At 33.1% G+C, this 26322-nt stretch overlaps 2 protein-coding genes and 1 non-coding gene across 3 annotated transcripts; all 3 read left to right on the top strand.

Annotated features, from left to right (window-relative positions):
- Positions 1–1746: 1746 nt before the first annotated feature.
- On the top strand, positions 1747–12693 carry LOC113520615 (4-hydroxyphenylpyruvate dioxygenase-like). Its single transcript, XM_052901797.1, has 10 exons — positions 1747–1818; positions 3552–3629; positions 3930–4031; positions 4706–4918; positions 5661–5761; positions 6274–6378; positions 6995–7082; positions 8622–8744; positions 10375–10614; positions 12480–12693. The coding sequence occupies exons 2-10, from the start codon at positions 3558–3560 to the stop codon at positions 12594–12596; spliced, it is 1161 nt and encodes a 386-aa protein (XP_052757757.1). The 5' UTR covers positions 1747–1818; positions 3552–3557; the 3' UTR covers positions 12597–12693.
- LOC113520853 (U2 spliceosomal RNA) lies at positions 7627–7819 on the top strand. Its single transcript, XR_003402357.2, has one exon. It is a non-coding gene; the product is annotated as a U2 spliceosomal RNA (small nuclear RNA).
- Positions 12694–17737: 5044 nt separating the features above from the next.
- Positions 17738–25954, top strand: LOC113520652 (4-hydroxyphenylpyruvate dioxygenase-like). Its single transcript, XM_026906046.3, has 9 exons — positions 17738–17890; positions 18859–18948; positions 19928–20032; positions 21129–21344; positions 21904–22004; positions 22734–22838; positions 23897–24104; positions 24733–24972; positions 25771–25954. Exons 1-9 carry the CDS (start codon positions 17888–17890, stop codon positions 25843–25845), a joined length of 1143 nt encoding a protein of 380 aa, XP_026761847.1. The 5' UTR covers positions 17738–17887; the 3' UTR covers positions 25846–25954.
- The last annotated feature ends 368 nt before the right edge of the window (positions 25955–26322 follow it).

Below are 26322 nucleotides of genomic sequence, written 5' to 3'. Positions count from 1 at the left end.
TAAAAAAGTATGTAACTAACAGCGCCATTGCTAGTAATATATCTTTTCAGGTAAACAAGGATCCTTCTGAAAACGATCGTAGTTAATTATTGATGGATTCGTCACGACGCACGATGGGCCATCTGACCGGATTCATCCTCACCTATCATTTTTCACTGGTGCCTCGCCAGTGTAGTCGAAACAGGGGCAGGTAACAAATATAACACGAACATCACTCATTGACAGATCGCACTATTGGGACGATTAGTTGCTCAATGGTATTTGAAAGGAGATTGTATCTATAAATTTTATTACTTACTTATTTCGTCAACATGCAGGATTTTTATTTACATATTAATTGGAATTATTCTCGATCATACGTCCGCTATGAGAGATAACCATCTCTTATCTCAATATCAGAGCTTATTAGAACTAATCAAGTGTGTAATTCATGTTATACATGTTTTAAATTTAGAACAAAACATTTTAATGACGGTTAATAAATATTTATATAGAAATAAATATATGTATTCGTTCCATATATTTGTTATAATTTTCCATTGTTCATCCACTGTAATATTATATAATAAAAATTAATGTATTTAAAACTACTTGTCCCTATTGGTACACAAATCGTATCGATGTAAAAGAAATATAACAGTCGAAATAAAGACTTGATTGGCACCTGTTTTATAAACTTTACTTAAGTGAATTTCTACCAAAATTATACCAGATTTTACATACGAAAAGATGTAATACAGCCATGTAGTTTTCTTCATGTCAGCGCCACTTATTCACCTAGTACCTACACATGTGTAATAATTAAATTGAATTCCACAAAAAAGCGGCTTCAAACATGTCAAAATCTAATCTTTTGATTTAAATAACTAAACTATTGAATCGATTTTAATAAAATTTCTGTAGCACCAATCTGGAGGAAAAGCATTTTATATCTAATAAATCTGGATAAAAAAAAAGAGTTATGAGGTAGCAAATATAAAAAAGAGATATATATATATCGTTTAAAAGAGAAATATACGTATAGAATATACGAATATAGAATAAGAAACTATACGTACATTTAACAACTAAAACTAAATGCAGCGTTTTCTACCATGAAATTAACCATGGCTAAAATATAATTTAGGTAGGTAGAAAATAAAATACGAGTAAATTAAATATTTAAGCAATAAAGTAGAAGTGTTAAAGAATCCTAAAAATCTAAATGATTTAATATAATAATCATTAACATATATGTAACAATAATTTCAGTTAAACAATAATTTTGAATATTATAAAAACTATTTATTTAAAAATTTTTACTACATATTCTACTTACGTTGGTAAATAGTATTAAGACCGGCTCTGGATTTGCAAACATGTCGCATAGAAAATAAATAGGCGAATTAATATCTCCACTTATTTTTAGTTCATATATACATAAATTTAACTTTTGACCGTCTTCGTAGCTGATTCAAAGTTAAATTCATTTAAGTTGACATCTAATCCACAACAGTCACCTAACCAATTTCTTTTTTTTTTTCTTAATTAAATTCTTTTCAAAAAGCAATTTCAACATAAAACCATAACTTACATGTACGGAACTCATAACGCAAATAACGCTTGTAACTTGACCGTTTTTTTTTTTAAATATCGATATCATTATTATATTATTAATATTTTTCTCAATTAACTCATGATTTATATGATGAGATTTAGTTTATTGATAAATCTTGTTTATAAATATAGATATCTTGTTGGGTATATCATCAGTGCAGTGTCAGTCAGTGCAAAACAACAACCGGTGGTTATATTTTTAGAATTTTCTAGATCGAACAGGTGAGTCCAAATTATATTTAATTATTCAATAATTATTACGTGAGGTTCTTCAAAAAGGGCATAAGGTTTCTTAAAGGTCAGCAATACGTACGTAACGTTCCTGATCTTACAGGCGTCCATAGGCTACGATAACCCCGTTTACCATCAGACCTGCTAATTATAGGCTACGATAACCTCGTTTACCATCAGACGGGCTAACTATAGGCTACGGTAACCCCGTTTACCATCAGACGGGCCATGCATATGACCACGATAGTAATATAAAAAAAAAAGTTGCAAAATACAAGCATAGAATAACAGAGTAAAATTAATTAAGTAATTTTAAAAGAGTTTTGTGCATGGGAAATAGAAGATTTTTCTTAAAAGGAAAAATGGAAAGAAAGGTCGAAAACGAAACATGTAATGCTCAATTCTTTTTTTTTCTTAGTTTTACGACCCGTATTCCAATCTCAATACTTACTGACTGCGTACAACATACATACAATGATCTCTATATTTAAAATCTTATGGAGAAATAAAAAATCACATATAGCAACATTGCTCAATGGCAAAATAGACACCATCATTTCCGATGCAGTACAAGGTCTAAACAAAGAATGTCATTTTGTAACCTCGTTGTTTAAAGCTTCAAACCAACAAATAATTGAAGTTAATTGACTAATAATTGTCTAAACAACGCCTATTTAATAGTTAGGTGCCGGCAGTAATAGAAATCAGTCCACGTTTAGTATGTTACTCACGTATTTTTATTGACTAGCTTATATCATTCGGATTTCCCTGTCCTAAAATTTTTTTTTTATTATACTTAGAATGACAAACAAGCTGACATCCTACTTGATAGAAAGTAACCATCGTTTATGGACATTAACAGCACCAGGAATATTACAGTATAAACTGTCCTCGGCGTATACCGTTAGTGCAGGCGGGGTTACCATTATTTTATCGTCCATTAAAAAAAACTCTTATAAACATGGGACCCCTCCATGGGCATAACAATTCATGTGCCATTTTCTAGTATTATACCTCCGTGCCCTGTAATTTTATTGCCATATTCTTTCACACCGAAATAGACTTTATTTCGAATAAAATAGGTATAGTAGGCCAAATTTTCTGCGAACAAAGTATCTATCATTTGTAAACGACGTATTTCTTAGTAATATTATATTATTTTGTTTTATACCATTGAGGTGGCAAACAAACAACGGCCAATCTGATGATAAGAGGTTGCCGTAGCCTATGAACACCTACAATACCAGGTGTATTACGCGCGTGTTGCTGACCTTGAAGAAACCTCTTTACCCCTTTTTTGAATAACCCCATACTTTAGTATCTTGGAATATCTATGGTAAGAGCAAGGCTTGTGAGTCGTAATGGATATCTGTATACACAGACATACAGTTCTAATAATCTTATTAAATAAATGTATCTGTCTATCTGTCATTTATAACAATCCAATGTAGGTACGTAACTAGTTAGAGTATTTAATAAATACAGAGAGAGATATATAAATCGGATCCAATATTTTCTTAATCTATTAATTGTCCTTTCAATGCAGATATTCGAAGTTGTCTTTTTTGTTTTAGATACATTTTAATAGCGTATATTTATTTTCTTTTTTTTTATAAATTCAAACATTTTCACGAAATAAAAAAGTAAAAAGAGAAGTATGTATGAAGTATTAAACCAATATTAACATGTTCTTTGTAATAATATATTAATATGTTATTTTTCAGGAAGCAATGACTAAGAGTGCAGAAGGAAAGGTATTAAACTTCGACCATCTTATATTTTGGGTGGCAAATGCGAAAACGGTAAGTCCATCGTCACTTGCTAAGATCCGTGGGCTTTTCATAATACGGCCCCGGTTTTAAGAGTTCATTCTCTAAAAACCTGGCAGTTGAATCATAGACTACCATAGTATGCCAAATAATCGTTTGTATTACTTCATAAAAAGAAAAAAATGAGATCTAAATTTGAAAATGTAAAAATAGAATTGCAAACCTGAAAAAAAAAACATTTTATTAAAAAAACATTTTAGGCGTTCAATTTTTATATCACGATAAAAAAACAAAACTTAAAAATAGAATTTTAATTAAAAAAAAATATTTTAGGCATCCAGTTATTTCATCACGAGATTTGGCTTTAAGCCGTTGGCTACACGTGAACCAACCGAAGAAAGGCCAGTGTTATCCTATGCTGTTAAACTCAATAAAGTAAGTACCAACTATTTAATTTAAATTTATTTATTTTTTCTTTAATTTCTAACACGTACATTATACATTTCGTAAACTGACGAAAGGGAAACATTACATATTACTGCAAAATCTTTTAAATTCTTACTAGCTTTTACCCGCGACTTCGCTCAAGTAACCGGATAATCTACGGACTAGGATAAATGTAACCTATATTAAATATATCCCTTATAGTACGGGTACACCAAATCTCATATATAAGAAATAATCTCACTTTTCCATTTATTATCGTTTTTCTCCCCGGAGAAATGCTTAAATTCAGTATCTTAAAAATACGTTAATAATTCTTATTTCGCTCTGTAAATTGGTATATACAATATACCTAAATATGATGCTAGAAGGGTGAACAAATTATTAGTAATAGAGATTAGCGTATATATAACAGGCCGTATATAACGAATACTGACAAAGAAAAAAATTAAAATGACCTAAAAACATCAACGAAAAATGTCGCCAAATTGGGCGATTTCAATTCTTTATTTTTTTATTCAACTAAAAAAACAATGTTACGTAACGCATTATAGAGTTTTACAAGATCCCCTCCCCTCTAAATTGCGTAACGTAATACTTGAACGCTCTCTAAGAGGTTACTGTCCCATTATCATCTATTTAAAAAAATATGACATTGACTTAAGGTCACCATAGTATTTGAGTCACCAACGACCGTCGGGGGCGAGATCGCAAAAGATCTAGCAGCACACGGGGACTTCGTGAAAGATGTGGCCTTCGAGGTCCAGAACTTGGATGAGCTGGTACGCAGAGCTAAGAAAGGGGGCGCTGAAGTAATCAAGGACATCAGCGTGGAAAAAGACGAAAGCGGCTCAGTACGGTATGCTGTTTTGAGAACGGTAAGAATCAAAATATTTTATTATTTTTAATATTCCTTGTAAAAAACATTAGTCTTTTTATCCAGTATTTTTATTATGGAAAATCATTATTCGAAAATTTATTGCACTATTATAAAAAAAAAAATCAAAGCACAATTCAATAATTAGATGATTTTATTAATATATCTATAACAATTAAAATACATAGAATAAAAAAAAATTTATTGCCAGAAAAATATAATAATATTATATGTAAGAAGTATCTAATAGTAACCAAAAGGAACGAACTCAGCTGATGCTGTCTGTGTCCCAGTGCAGTGTGTACAGCGCTGGTTTTCAGCAAGTACCTTTTTTAACAGTTAATAAATTGCCAAATCAAAATTACCAAAGGGAGACTTTGTACAAAAGTCGATTGCTTGGTTACCACTTTCTATCAGGTGGGCCGTCAGCTTGTTTGCCGTTCTAAGTTGTATAAAAAAAAATGTTTTAATTGTTAATAACTTAAGATTTTGGTCAACAAAAAAAAACACTTCAATTTTGACCAAATTAACACAGAACTCGCACTAAAACAAACTATTTGATTAAAAAAAGATACATGCAATATGCTCGTACTGAGAATTGCTGCATAACCGATTTTGACAATTCCTTTTGGGATCTATCAAGGCTTTAGTCCCGAATTGATCCTATATCAATTTTGACATCATTGAAACACTGTTTTTTTTTTTGAGGAGCAAAATTCCTAATGTAGTCCTTATTTTTTTAGTACGGTGACAATACTCATACATTGATTGACCGCACCAAATATAAAGGAATTTTACGGCCTGGATTCAAACCGGTTAAAGAAGATACAATTAATGAATTATTGTAAGTAGAAATAAAATAGTAAATAGTAGAAAAAAAAAGAAAAAGAAAATTACAATTCGATTACCGGGCAGAAGTGCACTCATACACTTTGTGAATGTGGTAATGTAGTCAAACTGCGTCCTTACTTTTAGACCTTACATAAATTGTAATATAATTGTAAAAAATTATGTTACGGTATGAGTCGACTCATACGGCACACGTGTGAGTAAGCGAGATGCGTTTTTCACACATGAGGTAACAATATTGTTTATTATAATTCAAACAGGCAAAAATATGGTCCCGCCATAGAATGGGCCATCCTATTCTGTCCCGTGGGGACCGTGAGAGGCTACTTAGGGAACTGAATGGTCGAGGGATTAGCAGCAACGTCCCTCTTAAAACACCACCAAAGCCTAACTGCGATTGGCAACCCGCATGCCAAGCGTGATAACTACACCCCCATTATGGGAGAGTTCTATGTCCAGCAGTGGACAGTGGCTGGTAGTTTACAACTTTAATTTGTGAAATTTCAGACCCGATACGAACCTTATGTACATCGATCACGTAGAAGGAAACATGGCGGATGGTACTCTCCAGGACTCTGTTTCGTGGTACGAGACTAACCTCAACATGCACAGGTTAACACTTTTACCAAATTATCTAGACTAATATAATGAAAAGGATGAAGATTTGTTTTTTTGGTTTGTAATGTATAAAATCAAAAAATACCGATTTTCAAAACTCTTTCACTTATAGATATAATTTATATAATATTATCAGCGAGTATATTTTAATTATATTTTAGTTTTAAATAACCGAGCGATACCGGGGCGTGTCGCTAGTAAAAAGTAAATGTACAGTATGATAATTGTATCCTTAAAATCTCTATACCCTTAGACTCGAAAAAAATTGCGTTTTATTTTTAAATATATATTTTTAAAAATATTTTTTTTTTATAGTGCTAATAGTATTATAATAACATTATGTTTCATTTTCCGTGTGATCCCTTTATAGGATAGGTCACCCTTTCCCTTTCCGTGGGTGTCGTAAGAGGCAACCGAGGGAACTAAACTGTCGAGGGATGGGCAGCAGCGTCCCTCTTAAAATATCACCAAATCCTAACTGCGATCACCAACCCGCCTGTCAAGCGTGTCAACCACTGGCAAACCCTCCTTACGAGGAGGCCTGTGTTCAGCAGTGGACAGTTGACGGCTCATGTGATGATCATGTTGCATTTTGATGTTGTTACTTCAGATTCTGGTGTGTGGACTACAGTCATGACTTGGTTCCTTACGCCTGCATCAACTCGGCCTCTGTCATCAATCAAGATGAAACTGTACTTGTGAGTGTGACAGTTTATTTAATTACTTAGCTTTTACCATGCCTTCATGCGCTTTAATGGAATATGTTTACTGGCCGTATAAATACTTACAGTATAAATATAAAAAAAAATAATAAAATGGTTTAAAATAAAATAGTGCTATTATATTTAGCACAGTGCTGCTATCTACAAGTATAATATTGTAATTGCAATAAAAGACAATTACCGAGCTGAATAGGTTGAATATTAATTTTATTCAAAAATAAATATTATAATATTGCAATTCTTATTTAGTTTTCAAATTATACTGAATTACAAAGACAATTAAATAAAAAACTCAAAACGTGAAATAATAACTTTTAGTGCTGCCATCTAGAAGCAAAGCGTCGCTTTATAAATAATACACCGAAGCAACAGCATTAATACGGACAACAGAATAGTCACAGTACTTATTACTTTATATGAACGTACTAGATGTCGCCTCATAAAAATGAACAGAATCTTAGTCGGCGATATTAAGATTTTCTGGCTTTAAATGACCTGTCTCGAGTGCGTTTTATTCATTATCGCTTCTCGGCCTTTTGGCTAAGATCAAAGTGTAGTATCTGTTCTTATCAGCTTAATATCTGAAAGTTCCCTCACTGAGGGACCAGTATATTAAACTGATTTTTGTAAACCGACGGGATGTTCGGGGCTCGCTCCACTCCCGTCACGGGTCGGCCCGGCATTGCAGTGCCGCCGGGATTGGCCCACATAATTCAATTAAACCTACTAAATAAAAAGAATAAATTCACACATATATACAATACATATTGTATTGATGCTGTCTTAAAATCGTATTTGAAATTTAACTGTAAATAATGTTTGTATGTACATAATATAAATACAATACATACTTCAGAGGTATATGCGTTGCTTGAGAATCATATTAATTCCTCTTATATTTAGAATATTAACAAGTGTATAGAGAAATTTTAGTAATAGGATAGCATATAGCTTTTATACTATATATACTACAGCAATAAGAGGTTTATTTATATATAACATGATTGTTTCTGATAAGTCTGAGTCTGTTACTGAAATAGTATACGAATATGTAACGAACAATCTAAAAACTGAATAACTTTAAAAGAAAATTCTTCAGTATATATTTACTTCAAAATGTATATAAAAATATTTTTTTATACATGACATAATTAGTAATCAATACTTGAGCATTGCGTGTATTTTTTGTCATTTAAATATTAAATAATCAATTAATACTACAGTTTTTATTAAACAACTTTTTATTTATAATTTGTCTACATGTATTTTTTTTTTATTTTATACAATCTTATTATGATAGAACTATATTTTATCTGTACAAATAAAAATACTGTTTACAAATTATGTGTGTATATAATCTATAATCTTAGGTATTACCTAATTTAAAAATAAAATCTCAAAGAGCTGGTAGACATTCTAAATCTCTGATAAACTAAGCTGATAATATTATATTTCACGAATTCTAGAATATGTGTATTTATATTATACATTGATTACATTGACTTTTGCTTGCAGCTGTCCATGAACGAAGCGGCGAAGGGACTGCGCCCCACCAGCAAAGCAAGCGAATTCGTCAAGGCATTGGGCTCTTCAGGAGTGGAGCACGTCGCTCTGTATACTGACGATATTGTAGCATCGGTTAGTTTTTTTTTATACAACATAGAACGGCAAACAAGCTGACGGCCCACCTGATGGAAAGTGGTAACAGTCGCCTATAGACATGAGCAGTACCGTGGACATAACAGAGTATACTGTTTCGCCCATGATACCCCCCATGCGTTGCCATTCCTGAGGACTCAGGTGTTATTCCTCCGTACCCTGTAAATTCACGCCATATCCCACTCTTCAAACCGAAACACAGCCATGCAAACACAACTGCTTCACGGTAGAAACACGAATGGAACAGAGGTGCCCAAGCAATCGACTTTTGTACAAAGTCATTTTTAATCTATTTTCAAAAGATTACTGTAGTCATGTGAATTTTTTGTGTTTCTGTTATGACTGATTATTATTAGTTTGGCATCTATCAATCTATCAGGTTACCTATACACAAATGACAAATGAAGCAAATGACTTGCTTTCAACGTCATCCATCGTCTCTCTAAGGGAGGCCAGCATATACTACACACAATAAATAATACACCTAAACTAACATTAACTGTATATAAGGAGTTGGCGACATTTTTTCTAAAATTTATATTTATCTATCTCTAAAATTAAAATTTCAACTTGATATTTACGAAATTTGTAATAGAATTAAATAAAAATTATTAATAAGTAGCTGTTATCCGCAACTTTTTTTATACTACTATGGTGGCAAAAAAGCATACGTCTTGTCTGATGGTAAACGTGGTTATCGTAGCCTATGGACACAACACCAGGGATGTCACGCGCCCGTTGCCGACCCTTAAGAAACCTTAATGCGCCCTTTTTTAAGAACCGCATTGGGTTCATGTAATCTCTAGGGCAATGGCGTAACAATAGGGTGGCAGGGCTGGCAAAATGCCACGGGCCCCTGACCCAAAAGGGCCCCGGCTCAAGAGGCCGCGAGCTCAGATTTTTTTTACATTGTACCTGAGTATTTTATTTTTACTGATAGGGCCCCATCAGTGTGGGGATTTGCCACAGGCCCCAAATGGAATAGTTACGCCACTGCTCTAGGGAAAGCCTCGGCAAGAAGATTATACCAGAACCTGAGATTTCGCGGGAGGAAGTATCTCTGAAAGTACACTGTACATGGCCATTCTAATTATAGGATGGTTTTCCTGTATTTATTTTGCTGTAAGCATTATATCAAAGTGTCCTAAACATAATCCATTGTACAGGCAGTAGAAGATACAAAGAGAAGTAAAATCTCGCCTTAAATTGAGGAACTCAATAGTAGCGTGCAACAAGGAATACGTAAGCACGTGTGTATATGTTAATGTTAATTTTTTTTATACAACTTAGAATGGCAAACAAGCTAACGGCCCACCTGATGGAAAGTGGTAACCGTCGCCTATAGACATGAGCAGTACCATGGACATAACAGAGTATACTATTTCGCACATGATACCCCCATGCGTTGCCATTCCTGAGGATTCAGGTGGTATTCCTCTGTACCCAGTAAATTCACGCCGTATCCCACCCTTCAAACCGAAACACAGCCATGCAAACACAACTGCTTCATGGTTGAAACACGAATGGGACAGAGGTACCCAAGCAATCGACTTTTGTACAAAGTCTCCTTCTGGTAATTATATGTAACAAAGCATTCACTATTTTACAGATGCGTAACCTGAAAGCGCGTGGTGCCGATATCTTAACCTGGCCTCCGACTTACTACGACCTAATAAGGGAGAAGCTGAAAGACAGTCCCGTGAGGGTAGCAGAAGGCATTGATGCACTACAAGCGAATAACATCCTGATAGACTTCGACGAGAGAGGATATATGTTGCAAGCGTTCACGAAACACGTACAAGCAAGACCAACGCTCTTCATCGAGATATTGCAGAGAAGAAATCACAGGGTATGTTTATTAACCGTTTTAGTGCCATTGATTTTTACTCATACCTACTTAAAATGCCAAAGAAATCTTTGTCGTTTTGATGTCATTTATCCTTGTCTCTAAAAAAACTTCTCCTCCAAAAATTTATAAAGTTGTTTTTTTTAGAAAAAGTTAGCTTAAAGGTAAAAAATATACCCGATAAATAAACAAAATATTTAGTTATATTTATCGGAGGAACAAGTTTGGCACTTTTTTATATATATATATATATATATATATATATATATATATATATATATATATATATATATATATATATATATATATATATATATATCAACATCGCTTTAAGACTACTAAAATTTTCGTGCGGTTTTCGAAAACGGAATAATTTTGCATGCCAGAGTTCATTTCGATGACACCGGGACACGTAATTATAAAAATGGACAGTCCCGTTCAAAACGGGACGTCTGGTCACGTTAAGTATAACGCACGTAAATCTAAGATGAAAACAGTAATTTTTATATATGTTATCTGTCTCTATATTTTTTTCAGCATCACACAAAAACAGTTTTCACTGTTGTGTTCTTGAAGGGCTAACTTGAAAATTTGGTGTATATTTTACGGGTATACTGTATACGCCATGTACAGACATTGTCTAATTAGAATTTTATTATATTAGTAATAAGTAAGATAAATTAACAATTAAGTATCATCAGGAGTAATTATACTTCTTATAAATTAATTAATTCAAATTCAAATTCAAATTCAAAAATCATTTATTCATGTAGGACATTTTAGCCGCTTATGAACGTCAAATTTTTACATTATAATTTTATATTTACCCTACCGTCCAGTTCGGTATATAGATCCAATTGAGAAGAACTGGCAAGAAACTCAATTGAATTACTTTTTTTAAAGCCAGTTTATTTACAATGTATATTTATATAGGTGTCTATGTCTAACATTAAATGAAAATTCAGTGCATGAACAACTATTGCCATGCACACTCGTCATTCAAGTAATCGTTTAGTGAGTAATAGGCTTTGCTCAGTAAATATGATTTAACAGATGTTTTGAATTTATTTAAGGGTAATTCCAACATATCCTTTGGTATCTTATTGTAAATTTTTATACCTATTCCCATAAAAGACCTATTAACTTTTTCTAAACGATACTTGGGGACAGCAAGTTTGTCTTTAAATCTAGTATTAATATTATGAATATTGCTGTTTTTTGGAAATAAGTCAAGATTTTTATGAACATATAGAATATTTGAATATATAAATTGAGAAGCAACGGTGAGAATATTTGCCTCTTTGAATTTCTCTCTTAATGAGTCACGACTCTTCATACAGTAGATCGCTCGAACGGCACGTTTTTGTAATATGAATATATTCTTAATATCTGCCGCTTTTCCCCATAGTAATATTCCATAAGAGAGTAAACTATGAAAATAACTAAAATAGACTAATCTAGCAGTATCAGTATCAGTGTACTGTCTAACTTTACGCACGGCAAAAGCTGCTGAACTTAGTTTCGCTGCAAGGCTTTGAATTTGTGCACCCCATTGTGTTTTATTATCTAGTGTGATTCCTAGAAAGACAGTAGATTCTATAAATTCGAGAGATTCGTCATTTAATTTAATATTGCAATTAGTATTAAAACTTTTAGATAGAGAGAAATTAACACATTTTGTTTTTTTAGCGTTTAACATAAGATTGTTAGTTGTAAACCAGTGCAGGAGACGCCGCAAAGCACTATTTACATCGTCATAATTATTAGTCATTCTATTAACTTTAAAAATCAATGAAGTATCGTCTGCAAACAATACTATGCCGCATATATCCTGCATACTGACTACTATAATGACTCTTTTTCACCAGGGTTTTGGCGCCATGAACTATAAATGGGTTTTCGAAGCGATCGAGCGCTTGGATTCTACTGCAGATAAAGAAATTGAAGAAAAAATGAAAAATACCAATTTAAACAGTAAAGCATGACAAATGGCAACGTATAAAAATATGTATATGAACGTTAATTGTGTGGTTAAATTGAAATAAAATTAATCTGTATCATTCAGGGAACAATAAAGTTTTCATTAATTCATTCAATATATTATTCATTAATTTGTATATATTTTAAAAACTACTTTCTAAAACCAACCTTATTGGCAATGTTATTTCTTAGTACCTAACGAGTTTCTTACTCGGGGTGAAAGGGATTGTTAGTAATGGAGACTGAGAATCCCATTGAGAATATACCCAACCAGGTCGACCTTTCTCCCTGGAAACTATCATGGTTAATTCCTGATATATATGATGGGCTAAAATTCTCATCTATCTCCCTTCACTGGTGCTCCGCCAGCGTATCCCGTTAGCGCAGGCGGGGATACCATACCATTTTCACCCATCAAAAAAAAAAAGTACCTAACGAGTATCTAAATAAATTTATTGAACCAATCCTTACTGTTTATTATTTGACTAATTTATTACGTTTTACCTACGTAATTTTTTATCAATGTTATTGGTGACAGGTTTATCGTTGCTTATTAGGAGCCGGTTGGGTCGCGCCCACCCAGTATCATCTAATGCCCACCCCAGGATGCGAGCACACACATTCTGCTACTTATGCACGTTTATTAAGGAGCAAAGCCTTGCTGGAAAATAATCTTAAAAACGTCAATATTTAAAAAAAGAATTCAAACGAAGAACATAATACCACCATTCGAAAGATATAATCATAGAATTTTGAATCTTCTCACATAATTATTTTCGCCATAGAACTCGCATTTAATTTAAAAAAAAATGTATTTTAATCTTGGTCGATTTGGTGACAATACATAGATATTTGATGTATAACCTATCTGCCGATAGATGGCATTATAATAGTTTTAGACGACGCTAAAATTATAAAACCAGATGCTTCATATTTTATTATTAGATTAAATTGCAATGAAAACTCAAATACTTCTTCTATGCGAGTTAAAGAAGTATAAGTTTTATACCATACTGTTTTGAATTATATTAAGCGTTCTAGTGATATTAGGTACTTAATTGTATGAGATGTTATAAGTGGAGTCCAAATTTGGGACAACTAATTATAAACTTTGTTAATTTGACTAAGTCGTCTACTATTGCCACCTCGGCAAAGGAAACTTTATTAAAATTAAAGAATACTCAAGAAAGTGACTAGATTAGAACTGAACATTTATAATATTAATAAGAAATGTTTCTTGTTAAAATATTGTGCTTAGTCCAATCCAGTAAACTGGTCTATTCTAAAATGCAGAGATGTGTGTGACTCGACATCTCAAAAAGTTGTTACATTTAACCAAACAGCTGTTTTTTATCCCCCACCCGCGCTATCGGTATACACCGGCGGGGGCATGAAGAATGATAGGTGAGGATGAAGCAGGTCAGTTAGCCCGTCGTGGCGAATTCAACAAGAATTGTTCACGATGGTTTCCAGGGGGAACCACGTGGAGGTCGACCTAATAAGGTATATTGCTAGCAATGGGGCTGTCAAACTCCATTGCTAACAATCCTTTTCCCCCCACCTAGGAGGAATACGAGTAAATAGTGATTTTAGACGCCCTAGACATACATCAATCAATTATGTACATTAATTTAGTTGAGCTTGAAACTCGACACTCGACACTCGACATTCGACCTTAGGAATGGCAACGCATAAAGGGCATCATGGTCGTCGCAGTATACTTGTGTTGTCTACAATGCTGCTCATACCTGTAGATGACCACTATTACATTATCCTGAGGTCTGCTTGTTTGACACATAAAAAATCCCACATTCCCTTTTTAATTTTTAAAACTACAGAGCGAAACGAGAGCATCCTTTTAAATAAGTGTCGTGCCAGTAAAACGGAAATTTTTATTAAGTAAACATACGTTGAAAAGCGACAAACTTTTGGGCCTCTACTATGCAGTACAGCTGTGAGATTGTGAACATTTTTTTATGCAACTTAGACGGAGACGGACTTAACAAGGGACGGCCCACCTGATTGATAGGGGTTTTTTTTAATGGGTGAAAATGGAATGGTAACTCCGCCTGCGCTAACGGGATACGCTGGCGGAACACCAGTGAAGGGTGATAGATAAGAATGAAAACAGGCCAGTTAGCCCATCATGATGAATTCATCAGGAATTAACCATGATAGTTTCCAGGGAGAACCGCGAGGAGGTCGACCTGGTTGGGTATATTGCTAGCAATGAGATTCTCAGTTTCCATTACTAACAATCCCTTTCCCCCCGATTGATAGGGGTAAAAGTCACCAGATCGTCGCATGACGCCATTCCCCTAAACCTACCTCTTAACCTTATATTTTAAATTGATAATTTCGCAAAATTACTGTTTATATTTTATTTTATTAATTATTTATTTCATTTCATTTATTATTACTGTCGTAAGTCACTATAAACTATAATTACAAATATTTTAATTTAAATCTATTAGAAAATGAGTTCGTATTAATCCTTACAATACAGATTTTGCTATAACAGCAAGTGATATCACGTTGAAAATTTTAATTTTAGACATATATTTAGAGAAATTGCGCCTCAGAATCGATAACAATGATTTTAATATTAATACCTACTGTACTCTACAGTTTAATACCATTTATTTATTTCTATAAAAACAACACGCACAATATCGGTCAATAATATTATTAGTTGTTTTCGAATGGCAATCGAATCGTAATATTAATGCCAAGGAAAATTCCCGTGGAACATACAATTGCGCAATATTTTTAAATATGCAAAACAGGCAGCCATCTCGTGCCGGACTCGAACCTCGACTAATATAACGTGGGGTAGAGACAACTGCGATACTCAGAAATATGACAGAGCATCTGACGACTAAAAACGTGTGTGAGATACGCACCTTATATTTTACTATTATATTATATTTTACTGTACAGTATAACTATTACTGTTAAACATATAAAGGGCTTGTATTAAAGGGCATATTACACTATCTTTATAAGGTTATAAATATTTTATAAATTTGGAACAAGTAACTTTACTAAATAAGTCCTACTCGTAAATTAGGAATAAAATTTTTAGATTAGCTATTAGTAATTAACTAGTTACATAACAAATTGATAAATGGTATTAAATATGATCCTAGAAATATTAATGCAGGTATGTCTTTCAAAATTTATCCTCATATCCTTACTGTGATATTAATGTTTGTTTGTTTGTTTGTTATATTATATCTTCTTAATGATTCAACCAATCACTGTTAAATTTGCTATCTATGTACTATATGGGACGGAGAAGGATATATATAGGCTACTTTTTATGCTAATTAATAAATATATCTGTCAAGCGGAAGAAGTCACGTGTGAAAACTAATATAAATATATTAATCAGGAATATAATGTTAAAGATATTAAATTTAGAACATAGATAGATCAAGAATAAGTACCTCTTTCTACGACTCAAGTTCTAGATGAAATTTGAAAATAGAACTATGCTAAAATTTTTTTATACGAATATTTTCGCGCCTTTAAAAAAAAGAATTTATGGAGATCATAGATAAAGAATACAGATGTATATAACACTGTTTATTTTTTTAATTCTACCGGTGTCCTACTGTGTCTGTTTGTCAACAAATTAAATTGAAGTGACGCAACGCTACGCCACCCCGTCTATGTGCTTGGAAGTTCGCTTGTTACCAGTTTTCTATATTGAAACACATTTACATACTATTTATCAAGCGACCTAACGAGTTAATGTATATGCGTAGCTAGACAAAACGAGTAAATTATTATTAATATATTTATTTTTATTAATTTTCAATACTTTTTTGACATTCTTAAAAAAAAAACGTGTTTAAGAACGTCAATTTTCGAAACGAACATGAATTTTCCAAATCAGTTTACATCTAATAGAGTTATATATATGTAACAAACATAAAAAAATTCAACCGAATTAAGAATCTCCTTTCTGTTTGAAATCGGTTGAAAATATTATGGCTTTTAGAATATTAGATATAATACCAACTTTTGTCATTTTTATTCAACAAATTAAAAACATAACATTGTGCCTATTATGGAGGCTTGGCTTTGAGCAGCGGGTCTACCATGAAATTCCGAATTTTCGAACTCAATTTCGTGTTTTTGTTTATACCAAAATCAGACCAATAAATAGAACTTAATATTTCGTTTGTCATGCATCCTATCATAAAAGTCCTAAAGAATGATATTTTAACATTTTTAATATTTCCAAACGGCATGTATTATGTAATTTTAACATCAAATTTGTGTTTCGTTTGGCTCCGAACTTTCGGAAAACATTTCATAGTAGGCCCTCAGATCCCCAAATCACTACACGCCGTAATTATAAACTGGTTTTCATATTGGTGCCATTGGTGGAGTTTTTATTCATTTGAAGGAAATATCCTTCAAATGAATGAATGAAAACTCTTTATTGTTCCCTTCATAGAATGTTATAAATTAAAAATAATAACAATATGTACACAAACAAAATGAATTATTAATTACATAAAAGTAAGATAAAGAGGCAACAATGGGCGGCCTTATCACTAAATAGCCATCTCTTCATATATTTCTCTTATATTATATTTAAATGTCTCTATCTAGTCAATCTATCTTTTTATCTGTGCATTCTTTTTACTAGAGTTTTTTAAAGGAAGATTTTAAAGGGAAGGTAGGGAAAATCGCGCGTTGTTAAGAAATTGGTTAAATTAAAAATATTCATGTTTGAGCTTTTATTACTATATGACATGTAATTTTTTTCAATACCACAAATCGCAAATATGCATACGGCCTGCCTATAATATATAATATAATAAGCATTTACCGTAGTCTATGAAGACCTTTAATACCAATGGCATTGCGCCTACATTGTAGATTCTAAAAATACTCTTTGTCCATTTTATTGATTAATTCCATGTTGGTAGTCTATTAGGAATACCTCGGCAGGGAGGTCATTCCGTAACCTGAGTATCCATGTGAGAGGACCCCTGAAATTAAGTCATATGTCTAATTTCTAACGTATGGGAAGTATAGTATGTAAATTAATAAAATTAAATCATATTGTGTGACCACACCTTTACAATCAAGTTTTATTAATAAACGCAAAATGTTATTATAAATTCCAGAATCTGGTTGAAATATAAAACCGTTCGTAAACAAGTAAGCTGTTGATTCTTTGCCATCTACCAGTCCACGCGCGGTATACGTGCTCATTCTGTGTTCACATACTCAAATTAATAAAAAAGTTTTTGACAAAAAAGTTTTGATTGAAATAATGGTATGTATTTTATTCTATATTTTTCGCTAAATGTTTTTTTTTTCTTTCTATAGAAATATTTCATGCAAATATTTTTAATAACAAAAGTATTTTTTCAATTAATAATTAAAAAAGTTTACATTATTTAAATAACATTTTTCTACCTATTTTTTTATGTAGGCAATTATACTTGAAGATTTTTTTAATATTGTCAAATTTTTCTATTTCTGTCATTAACTAGCCTTTACCCCCAACTTCATCTGCCTGACTGAGATTTGTTTACAAACTGGGATAAAATGTAGCTTATATATGTCATTCTTAATCCCATATAGTACCTATATACTGGGGGAAGAGATCGTTAGTAATGCGGGCTACCAATCCCATTGCTAGCAATATACCCTGTCAGGTCGACCTTCACGCGGTTCCCCCTGGAAACCATCGTGCTGAGTTCCAGGTGTATTCATCACGAAGGGCTGACTGACCTGCCTTTTTTCATTATTCACCTATCATCCCTCACTGGTGCCCCGCCAGCGTATACTGATAATGCATGCGGGGTATGCATAATCACTCCATTCATCATTCATTAAAAAAAAGAAAAAGTACCTACATATATACTTCAGTTGTATCAAATCGCATCTCAAGTTTGTAACAGCAAATAAACACAAGTGTGCGCCAATAACATAAGTAGCGATTGGATAAACCATTAATGCGTCAAGAATAGAATAGAAGAAGGTAATACTTACAATAATCTTGACGCATAATTATTATTACTGAAAGAGGGGCTTTTTTAGGCAGAAAAACCTGTGACACTGCGACCTTTCCATGAACTATTGAGCTCGCCCTTTTTAAAGTTCACTGTTAATTCTTATCTGTGATAGGAATTTTAAGATGTTTTTATCTCCTCAGGATATAAAATTCATTTACAGGATTTACAATACATTTTTACACTTTTCTTTGTTTCACAATGTTTATTTTTTATATATTTATAGACTTCGTACACTGACAAAGGAAGAAAACCAGAAAATGGAAGATTTCTCGCATTTGATCACCTTACTTTCTGGGTGTCAAACGCAAAACAGGTAAGTAAGGTTATTTTAAACAAATTAATAATACATGTATGCAACTTGGAGTGGCCAACAAGCTGACAGTGCATTTGATAGAAAATGGGAACCTAACAGGGTGACCTATAGACATATGCAAAGAGCAATATAGACTTCTCAGAATATACTGTGACGCTCATGTTACCTTTCTACAGACTAAAATCTTATGTCCTATACTATAATTAGCTTATTCTTAAAAACATCATTTTTTTTTATACAACTTAGAATGGCAAACAAGCTGACGGCCCACCTGATGGAAAGTCGTAACCATCGTCTATAGACATGAGCAGTACCATGGACATAACAGACTGTTTCGCCCATGATACCCCCCATGCGTTGCTATTCCTGAAGTCTCAGATGTTATTCCTCTGTACGTTGTAAATTCACGCCATATCCCACCCATCCCAAACCGAAACACAGCCGTGCAAACACAACTGCTTCACGGTAGAAACATGAATGGGACAGAGGTACCCAAGCAATCGACTTTTGTACAAAGTCTCCCTCTGGTATTAACATACCTAATGAGGTAGGTAGGTTAGGTAGAAATACCAGGTGGTAGGACCATTGTCCTACCATCTCAAATAAATATTAACTTGCTATTCTTTTAAATTAATAAAAAAAAACAGTTAATGAACACAGTGTTTTATTTATTTGTTTACTATATATTGATTTATTTTATTTGCATGCGTAGTTTTTTATTTATAAATAAAGTTAATTCTATGTAATTACTTAAACAGAGTAGTATTACTTATTCAAACTGTGGTTTAAATACACAGCATAGAAAATCCAATATTTCTTTCCTAATTTACTTAGTTACATTATTATTCTTGTCTTTTTTTTAGTTTTATTTGATATTAATGTACATCTGGTTTATAATCTTTATGGTAGTAATCTTAAATTTATTTATAACCTGTTTTAAATTTACATTAATATTTCATTCATGTATATTTATTTATAGGCGGCCAGTTACTATGTGACGCGTTTCGGCTTCGAAAGCCTCGCCTACAGCGGGCTTGAGACGGGCTCTAGGAAAATTGTCTCTCACGCTGTTAGAATGAATAAGGTAAATACTTTATATTTTAAAAAGTGGCCATTAAGGCTGCACACGCGACGGAAACTTAAAAATGGAGTAACTTCTCCCGTTTTCCCAACATTTCCCTTCACTGCTCTGCTCCTATCGATCGTAGCGTGATGAAATGTATATTATAACCTGCCCAGGAGTATGAAGAATAATTGTACCAAGTTTCGTTAAAATCCGTCGATTATTTTTTGTTTCTATAACGAACATACAGACAGACAGACAAAAATTTTACTGATTGCATTTTTGGCATCAGTATCGATCACTAATCGCCCCCTGATAGTTATTTTGGAAATATATTTCATGTACAGAATTGACCTCTCTACAGATTTATTATAAGTATAGAAGAAGATTGAGTGTATATTCATTTTTATTCTAGGTGTACTCAATAAGGTAATTAATAATTTTAGGAAGCAAATGAGGTTTATTTGTTTCGAAACATTTGACATTTTATTGTTTTTACCTTTGCCAATGGGGAGACGTGATTTATAATATATGTATGTATGTATTAGCAATCCGACCCGACTTCGCACGAGTAGACAGGATTTTCGAACATCAATATATATATATATATATATATATATATATATATATATATATATATATATATATATATATATATATATATATATATATATATATATATATATATATATATATATATATATATAAGAAAAAATTCAAACAATTCAACTGATCGGTTTTTTTATAGCATTTTATATGTGATTCTTGAGATTTACATTACTTTTTTATTTATCAATTGAAATAAAACAAACACTAAATGTTAAGAAAAGTAAACCTCAACGTATTAGTAAAAAACCGCATTTAAATCGTTTCTGAGATTAGTGTGCACAAATGTACAGGCAAACGGATGAAGATTTTAAAAATCATTGTAGGTTCTTTTGCATTAGTAAAGCCCCCTGTAATAGTTTTTCTTATATAGAATACTGACGGATCTGACGAATATTACATATCTAGATCCGTCAGTATTCTACGACTATGACGATATATCTTTCATATTATATATCTTCGATTTTATTATATGTATTTATTTATACTTTTCTGTTCTGCACTCCAATAGATAATATTCGTATTCCAAGCTCAATACGAACCTGAAGAGACCGAGTTTACGAATGAAGTGGCGTATCACGGGGACTTTGTAAAAGACGTCGCCTTCCAAGTGGAGAACTTGGATTACATCGTGGAATACGCACGGAAGCAAGGCGCCGAGATCGTGAGGGACATATGGGAAGAGTCTGATCAGTACGGTACAGTCAGAAGGGCAACTTTGAAGACGGTAGGTCAACGATGTTCTTTTTTTATATACATTAGAAATTAAAATGAAATATAGCCTATGTTACTTACTCATAATGTAGCTTTCTATATCGTCATAGTCGTAGAATACTGACGGATCTGACAAAGATTACATATAAAGATCCGTCAGTATTCTACGACTACGACGATATGTGAAAGAATTAAAAAAATCGATTGAGTAATAATTTTTATTTATCATTACAAACAAACAAGCAATTTTTTCTTGTTTATAATATTAGTTTAGACTTATTTCTAGCAATTATACAAATACTTGTAATGCGTGGTTTTAAAATAAGGTAATGTTGTGACGTTAATAATACTGTAATACGAGTATTGTATGGTCACCGAAATTTAATTTAATTTAATTTTAATTTAATATTAAATTTTAACACAATCATATGCCAGTAAGTGGTTAATAAATGGATTGCAAATTTTGTACGGGAAGACTTATTAAAAGATGTTAAGTAAAAGCTTGTACGGAAAAATATTTTTTTTAAATTGTCTCGATGTGTTCGTATCTTTACTGATCGATTGTGTTCCAGTACGGCGACAACACTCACACTTTGGTAGATAGAACGAATTACAGAGGTCCATTCTTACCTGGTTACGTGCCATCACCGCCTGATCCTATACATAAATTCTTGTAAGTATGAATTGAAGTAAAGCTTTCATTAGAACTGACTTTGTTATGACACTAGCTTTTGCCGGCGACTTATCCGCTTGACTAGGATATCTTTAGTGACCGGAATAAAAAGTAGCCTATATTTATCTCCATTCCATATAGTACGTGTATACTAATTCAGAGGGAGACTTTGTTCAAAAGTCGATTGCTTGGCTACCTCTGTCCCATTCGTGTTTCTACCATGAAGCAGTTGCGTTTGCATGGCTGTGTTTCGGTTTGAAGGATGGGATATGGCGTCAATTTACTGGGTACAGAGGAATAACACCTGTGTCCTTAGGAATGGCAACGCATGGGAGGTATTATGGGCGAAACAGTATACTCTGTTATGTCCATGGTACTGCTCATGTCTATGGGCGACTGTTACCACTTTTCATCAAGTGGGCCGTCAGCTTGTTTGCCATTCTGTGTTATATAAAAAAGCCGCTATAAGGTAACAACAAACAAACAAACGAATTCATTTTTACATTTATAATATGAGTAAGGATTTTCAAAATTCCAATTTCATCTCTTGAATTTAAAATTTTAGAATGATAATGAAATATAAAATAAGAACGACATTTTTTTTATATTACATTCAAATTTACAAATATAATGTATTTATTTGAAAGAATTCATTTTCTTCTATCAACAATATTAATATTTTAAACATAGAATTAAAAAGCGTTAATAACTATTTTTTTTTTATTTAAGGCCAAAAGTAGAAATCAACTTTATAGACCACGTGGTAGGAAATCAACCTGATAACGAGATGGAGACGGCTGCATCTTGGTACGAGAGGTGTCTACAATTTCACAGGTACATTTAAGTGCTCTTAAAACATCACTAAAAACCAAACTGCGATTGCCAACCCGCCTGCCAAGCGTGGCAACTACAGTTAAAACCCCTCAATAAGGGGAGGCCTATGTTTAGCAGTGGACAGTTAAGTGCTCCTTCTACTACTAATATGTAAAGCAAATTTTTAAACTCCAAACTCCAAAAGCAAAATATGAAATGTTACTGCATCATTTATGCACAATTTCTTCTATTATTAAAATATATATATTATTAAATGAAGTAAACTTCTTTCATTCTTTAATGTATTTGTCAGTGTTCTTTTATTTGCTCATGTCAACATAACAAATATACCACCAAAAACTGTCCATAATAAAGTAATTGACTTATAATGGGTTGTGTTTGTTTCTGTTTTTTTTTTTTAATGGTAACGATGGAATGGTAACCCCGCTTGCGCTATTAGTATACGCTGGTGGGGCACTAGTGAGAGATGATAGGTGAGAATGAAAACAGGTCAGTTAGCCCATCGTGATAAAGTCAAGAATTAATTGCGATAGTTTCCAGGGAGAACCGCGTGAAAGTTTACCTCACAGAATATATTGCTAGCAATGGCGATGTTAGACCCCATTACTAACAATCCCTTTCCCTCCCGTTTCTTTCAGTTAGGGTTTCTGACTTAAGTTCTATTTAAACAAAAGTCGATCTTTTGGACTTCTATCTTTGAACTTTACAAAAACAAAAAGTTCGAGATTGGTCTACCCTATTCCATATATCTAACATTATTTTGTTTAATTCATTTTCGAAAATTTTACTTCTTACGTAACAAAGTAAGTTTTCCTCTTTTAGAAAAGAGCCCTTTGGAAGACCTTTACTCAGCAATAGGGCATCAAGAGTTAATAATAGAATAGAAAATAGTTAATTTCTCTATGTAATTTTACATTCTTATGACGTCAAAATTTAAATGATATTTCATAAAGTCGACGTTTTGAACGTTGAATTTCTCGTGAATCTATTTTTGACCATTTTCCGTTTTTAGCCCATAAGCAGAAACCCTGGTTATTGTATCTGTTACGTATTTACAGATTCTGGTCCGTCGATGATAAGCAAGTCTGCACTGAGTATTCAGCGTTACGGTCAGTGGTGATGGCAAATTGGGAGGAGAACGTGAAGATGCCCATTAACGAACCCGCGGTCGGCAAAAAGAAGAGCCAGATCCAGGAGTACGTGGAGTACCACGGGGGAGCTGGAGTACAGCACATAGCTATTAACACTGAAGACATTATAACGACAGTATGTTTATAATTGTTTTTACGTCCTCAACTGATCTTTAGCTATCGAGATCAATTCTGAAATCTTACTCTCTTGACCAGGCTTATTAAAAGAGCTATTGATTACAAAGAGTCCAGGATATACCCCCATTAATATTTTATCTGTAGACATTTCCCTTTGATATAAGCCAAGTATTTTCTCAACAGGTGTTCATTTAAAAGGTTTTATTATGACCAGACCAAAACATAGGCCGTAGATTGTTTATAGTCTAATTTAAAATCCTGTGGATAATGTGTCCCTCGTCTACGCAGTCCGTTGAACCTGTCATATAAATACGATATAAATATTAATATAGTACAGGGGGTTGGTACTCTAATTTCGTACAAAAGAGCGTATCCTTTATAAAAGGCTGGAAGCACACCTGCAATTCCTCCGGTGTTGCGGGTGCTAATGGGCACCTCACTTACCATCTGGTGAGCCGCGTGCTCGTTTACCTCTTGTGTTGTAAACATATACCCTTTTTTAACTCTTTTTGCGAAAGATGTTCAGTTTCACTAGTGAAATGCTTCGTTAAAAGGACACTAATGATTTCGATTTCACTCTATATAAAGAAGAACAAATCATGCCATGCCTTAATATTCTTTTTCAGATTCAGAACCTACGCGCCCGTGGTGTGGAATTTCTCACTATTCCTTCAAAATACTATAAGCTCATACGAGAAAACTTATCCCGCAGTAAAGTGAGGGTGGCCGAAAGTATTGATATATTGGAGCGTCTGAACATCCTTATAGACTACGACGATAATGGATACCTGTTACAGATATTTACCAAGAATACCCAAGATCGACCCACCTTGTTTTTGGAGGTTATACAGAGGCGAAATCATAATGTAAGATTTTAATTCTATGACACAATTATTAACACTGATAGATGGGGGGGGGGGGAGGTATTGTTAGTAATGCGGACTACCAGTCCCTATGCTGGCAATATACACTGTCAGGTCGCCCTCCACGTGGTCCTGGAATCCATCGTACTGAATTCCAGGTATATTCATCACGATGGGCTAACTGATCTGTCTTTTCATTCTAACTTATTATCTAACACTGGTGTCCCACCAGCGTATACCGATAGCGCAGGCGAGGTTACTATTGCATTATCATCTATAAAAAAAAACGCTGATGAGACTGACTAAGAATCTATGCTTTTCTTCATGCCAAAATTACGATTGATCGAGCCATTTTTGTTAATGGCTAAAAATGGAAATCCCCCGCCTTCTCTATAGTATATGTACACTAGCAGTGTGAGCAATGATAGGTGAGGATGAAAGCAAATCAGTTGACCCATCATGATGAAATCTACAAGAATTAACCACGATATTTTCAAAAGGGAACTGCATGGAGATATTGCTAGCAATGAGGTTATTAGACTTTATTACTAACAATCCCTTTCCTCTTAGATGAGCTCTTTAAATGTGACAGCGGTAGGTACCTTGCTGTGCGTAATAAGACTTCGGCTTTGATTTCCGATCGAGCTAATTTAGTTGAAAACCTTATAATGCGGTAATGGGGACGTAGAGATAGGACTCATTTGATATTTAAAGTGAATTTAGAAGTTTTCCATGAAAGGGTTACGCTTATAAAAACTCTGTCATAAACTTTCAAATATAGACCTTTTTTTTATTTTCCAGGGATTCGGAGCTGGCAACTTTAAAACATTGTTCGAATCGATAGAATTAGAACAAGACAGACGTGGCAACTTGTGAATTAGACAAAATAATAAATTTTAGTACTATTTTTGTATAATATTGGAACATTAATAATAATATTATATACTTACTAACAAATAAAAGACATACTAAATCTTCGTTTTAATTTACTGCATTTAAAGATTTTATTTCCCTCTCCGTTATTTCTTACTAATAGAACTAGGATTTTAGGCCGTTTTGTTCTACTAGTAGGACAGAACGGATTTTTTAGTTCTTTTTGTTCTACTAGTAAAACAGAACGGATTTTTCAGTTCGTTTTGTTCTACTAGTAGAATAACGGATTTTTTTAGTTTGTTTTGTTCCGCTAGTAGGAGAGAACGGTTTTCTTTATAAATTGAATATATATTGGATAACTGATACATATTACATATGTTGCTATATATTACATACCCCTACGAGTTAGAAAGTCGGCTATTTCTCATAATCACAGAAATAATTTAAAAATATCTAACAAAGCTACTACCACTACATAAA

Source organism: Galleria mellonella, unplaced genomic scaffold, assembly GCF_026898425.1.
Source record: "Galleria mellonella isolate WM207_F2 unplaced genomic scaffold, CSIRO_AGI_GalMel_v1 utg80, whole genome shotgun sequence".
In the NCBI taxonomy this organism is placed as follows: Eukaryota; Metazoa; Arthropoda; class Insecta; order Lepidoptera; family Pyralidae; genus Galleria; species Galleria mellonella.
Note: the sequence above shows the minus strand (reverse complement) of the source record. Positions and strands in the feature narration are given on the sequence as shown.

Excerpts from the sequence above, each read along its gene's own strand:
- LOC113520615 (XM_052901797.1), top strand. The coding sequence starts at position 3,558 with ATGACTAAGAGTGCAGAAGGAAAGGTATTAAACTTCGACCATCTTATA. Across the intron at positions 3,630-3,929 it reads GGGTGGCAAATGCGAAAACG|GCATCCAGTTATTTCATCAC; the intron begins GTAAGTCCATCG and ends AAAATATTTTAG. Across the intron at positions 4,919-5,660 it reads GGTATGCTGTTTTGAGAACG|TACGGTGACAATACTCATAC; the intron begins GTAAGAATCAAA and ends TTATTTTTTTAG.
- LOC113520652 (XM_026906046.3), top strand. Across the intron at positions 18,949-19,927 it reads GGGTGTCAAACGCAAAACAG|GCGGCCAGTTACTATGTGAC; the intron begins GTAAGTAAGGTT and ends ATTTATTTATAG. Across the intron at positions 24,105-24,732 it reads CTGAAGACATTATAACGACA|ATTCAGAACCTACGCGCCCG; the intron begins GTATGTTTATAA and ends ATTCTTTTTCAG.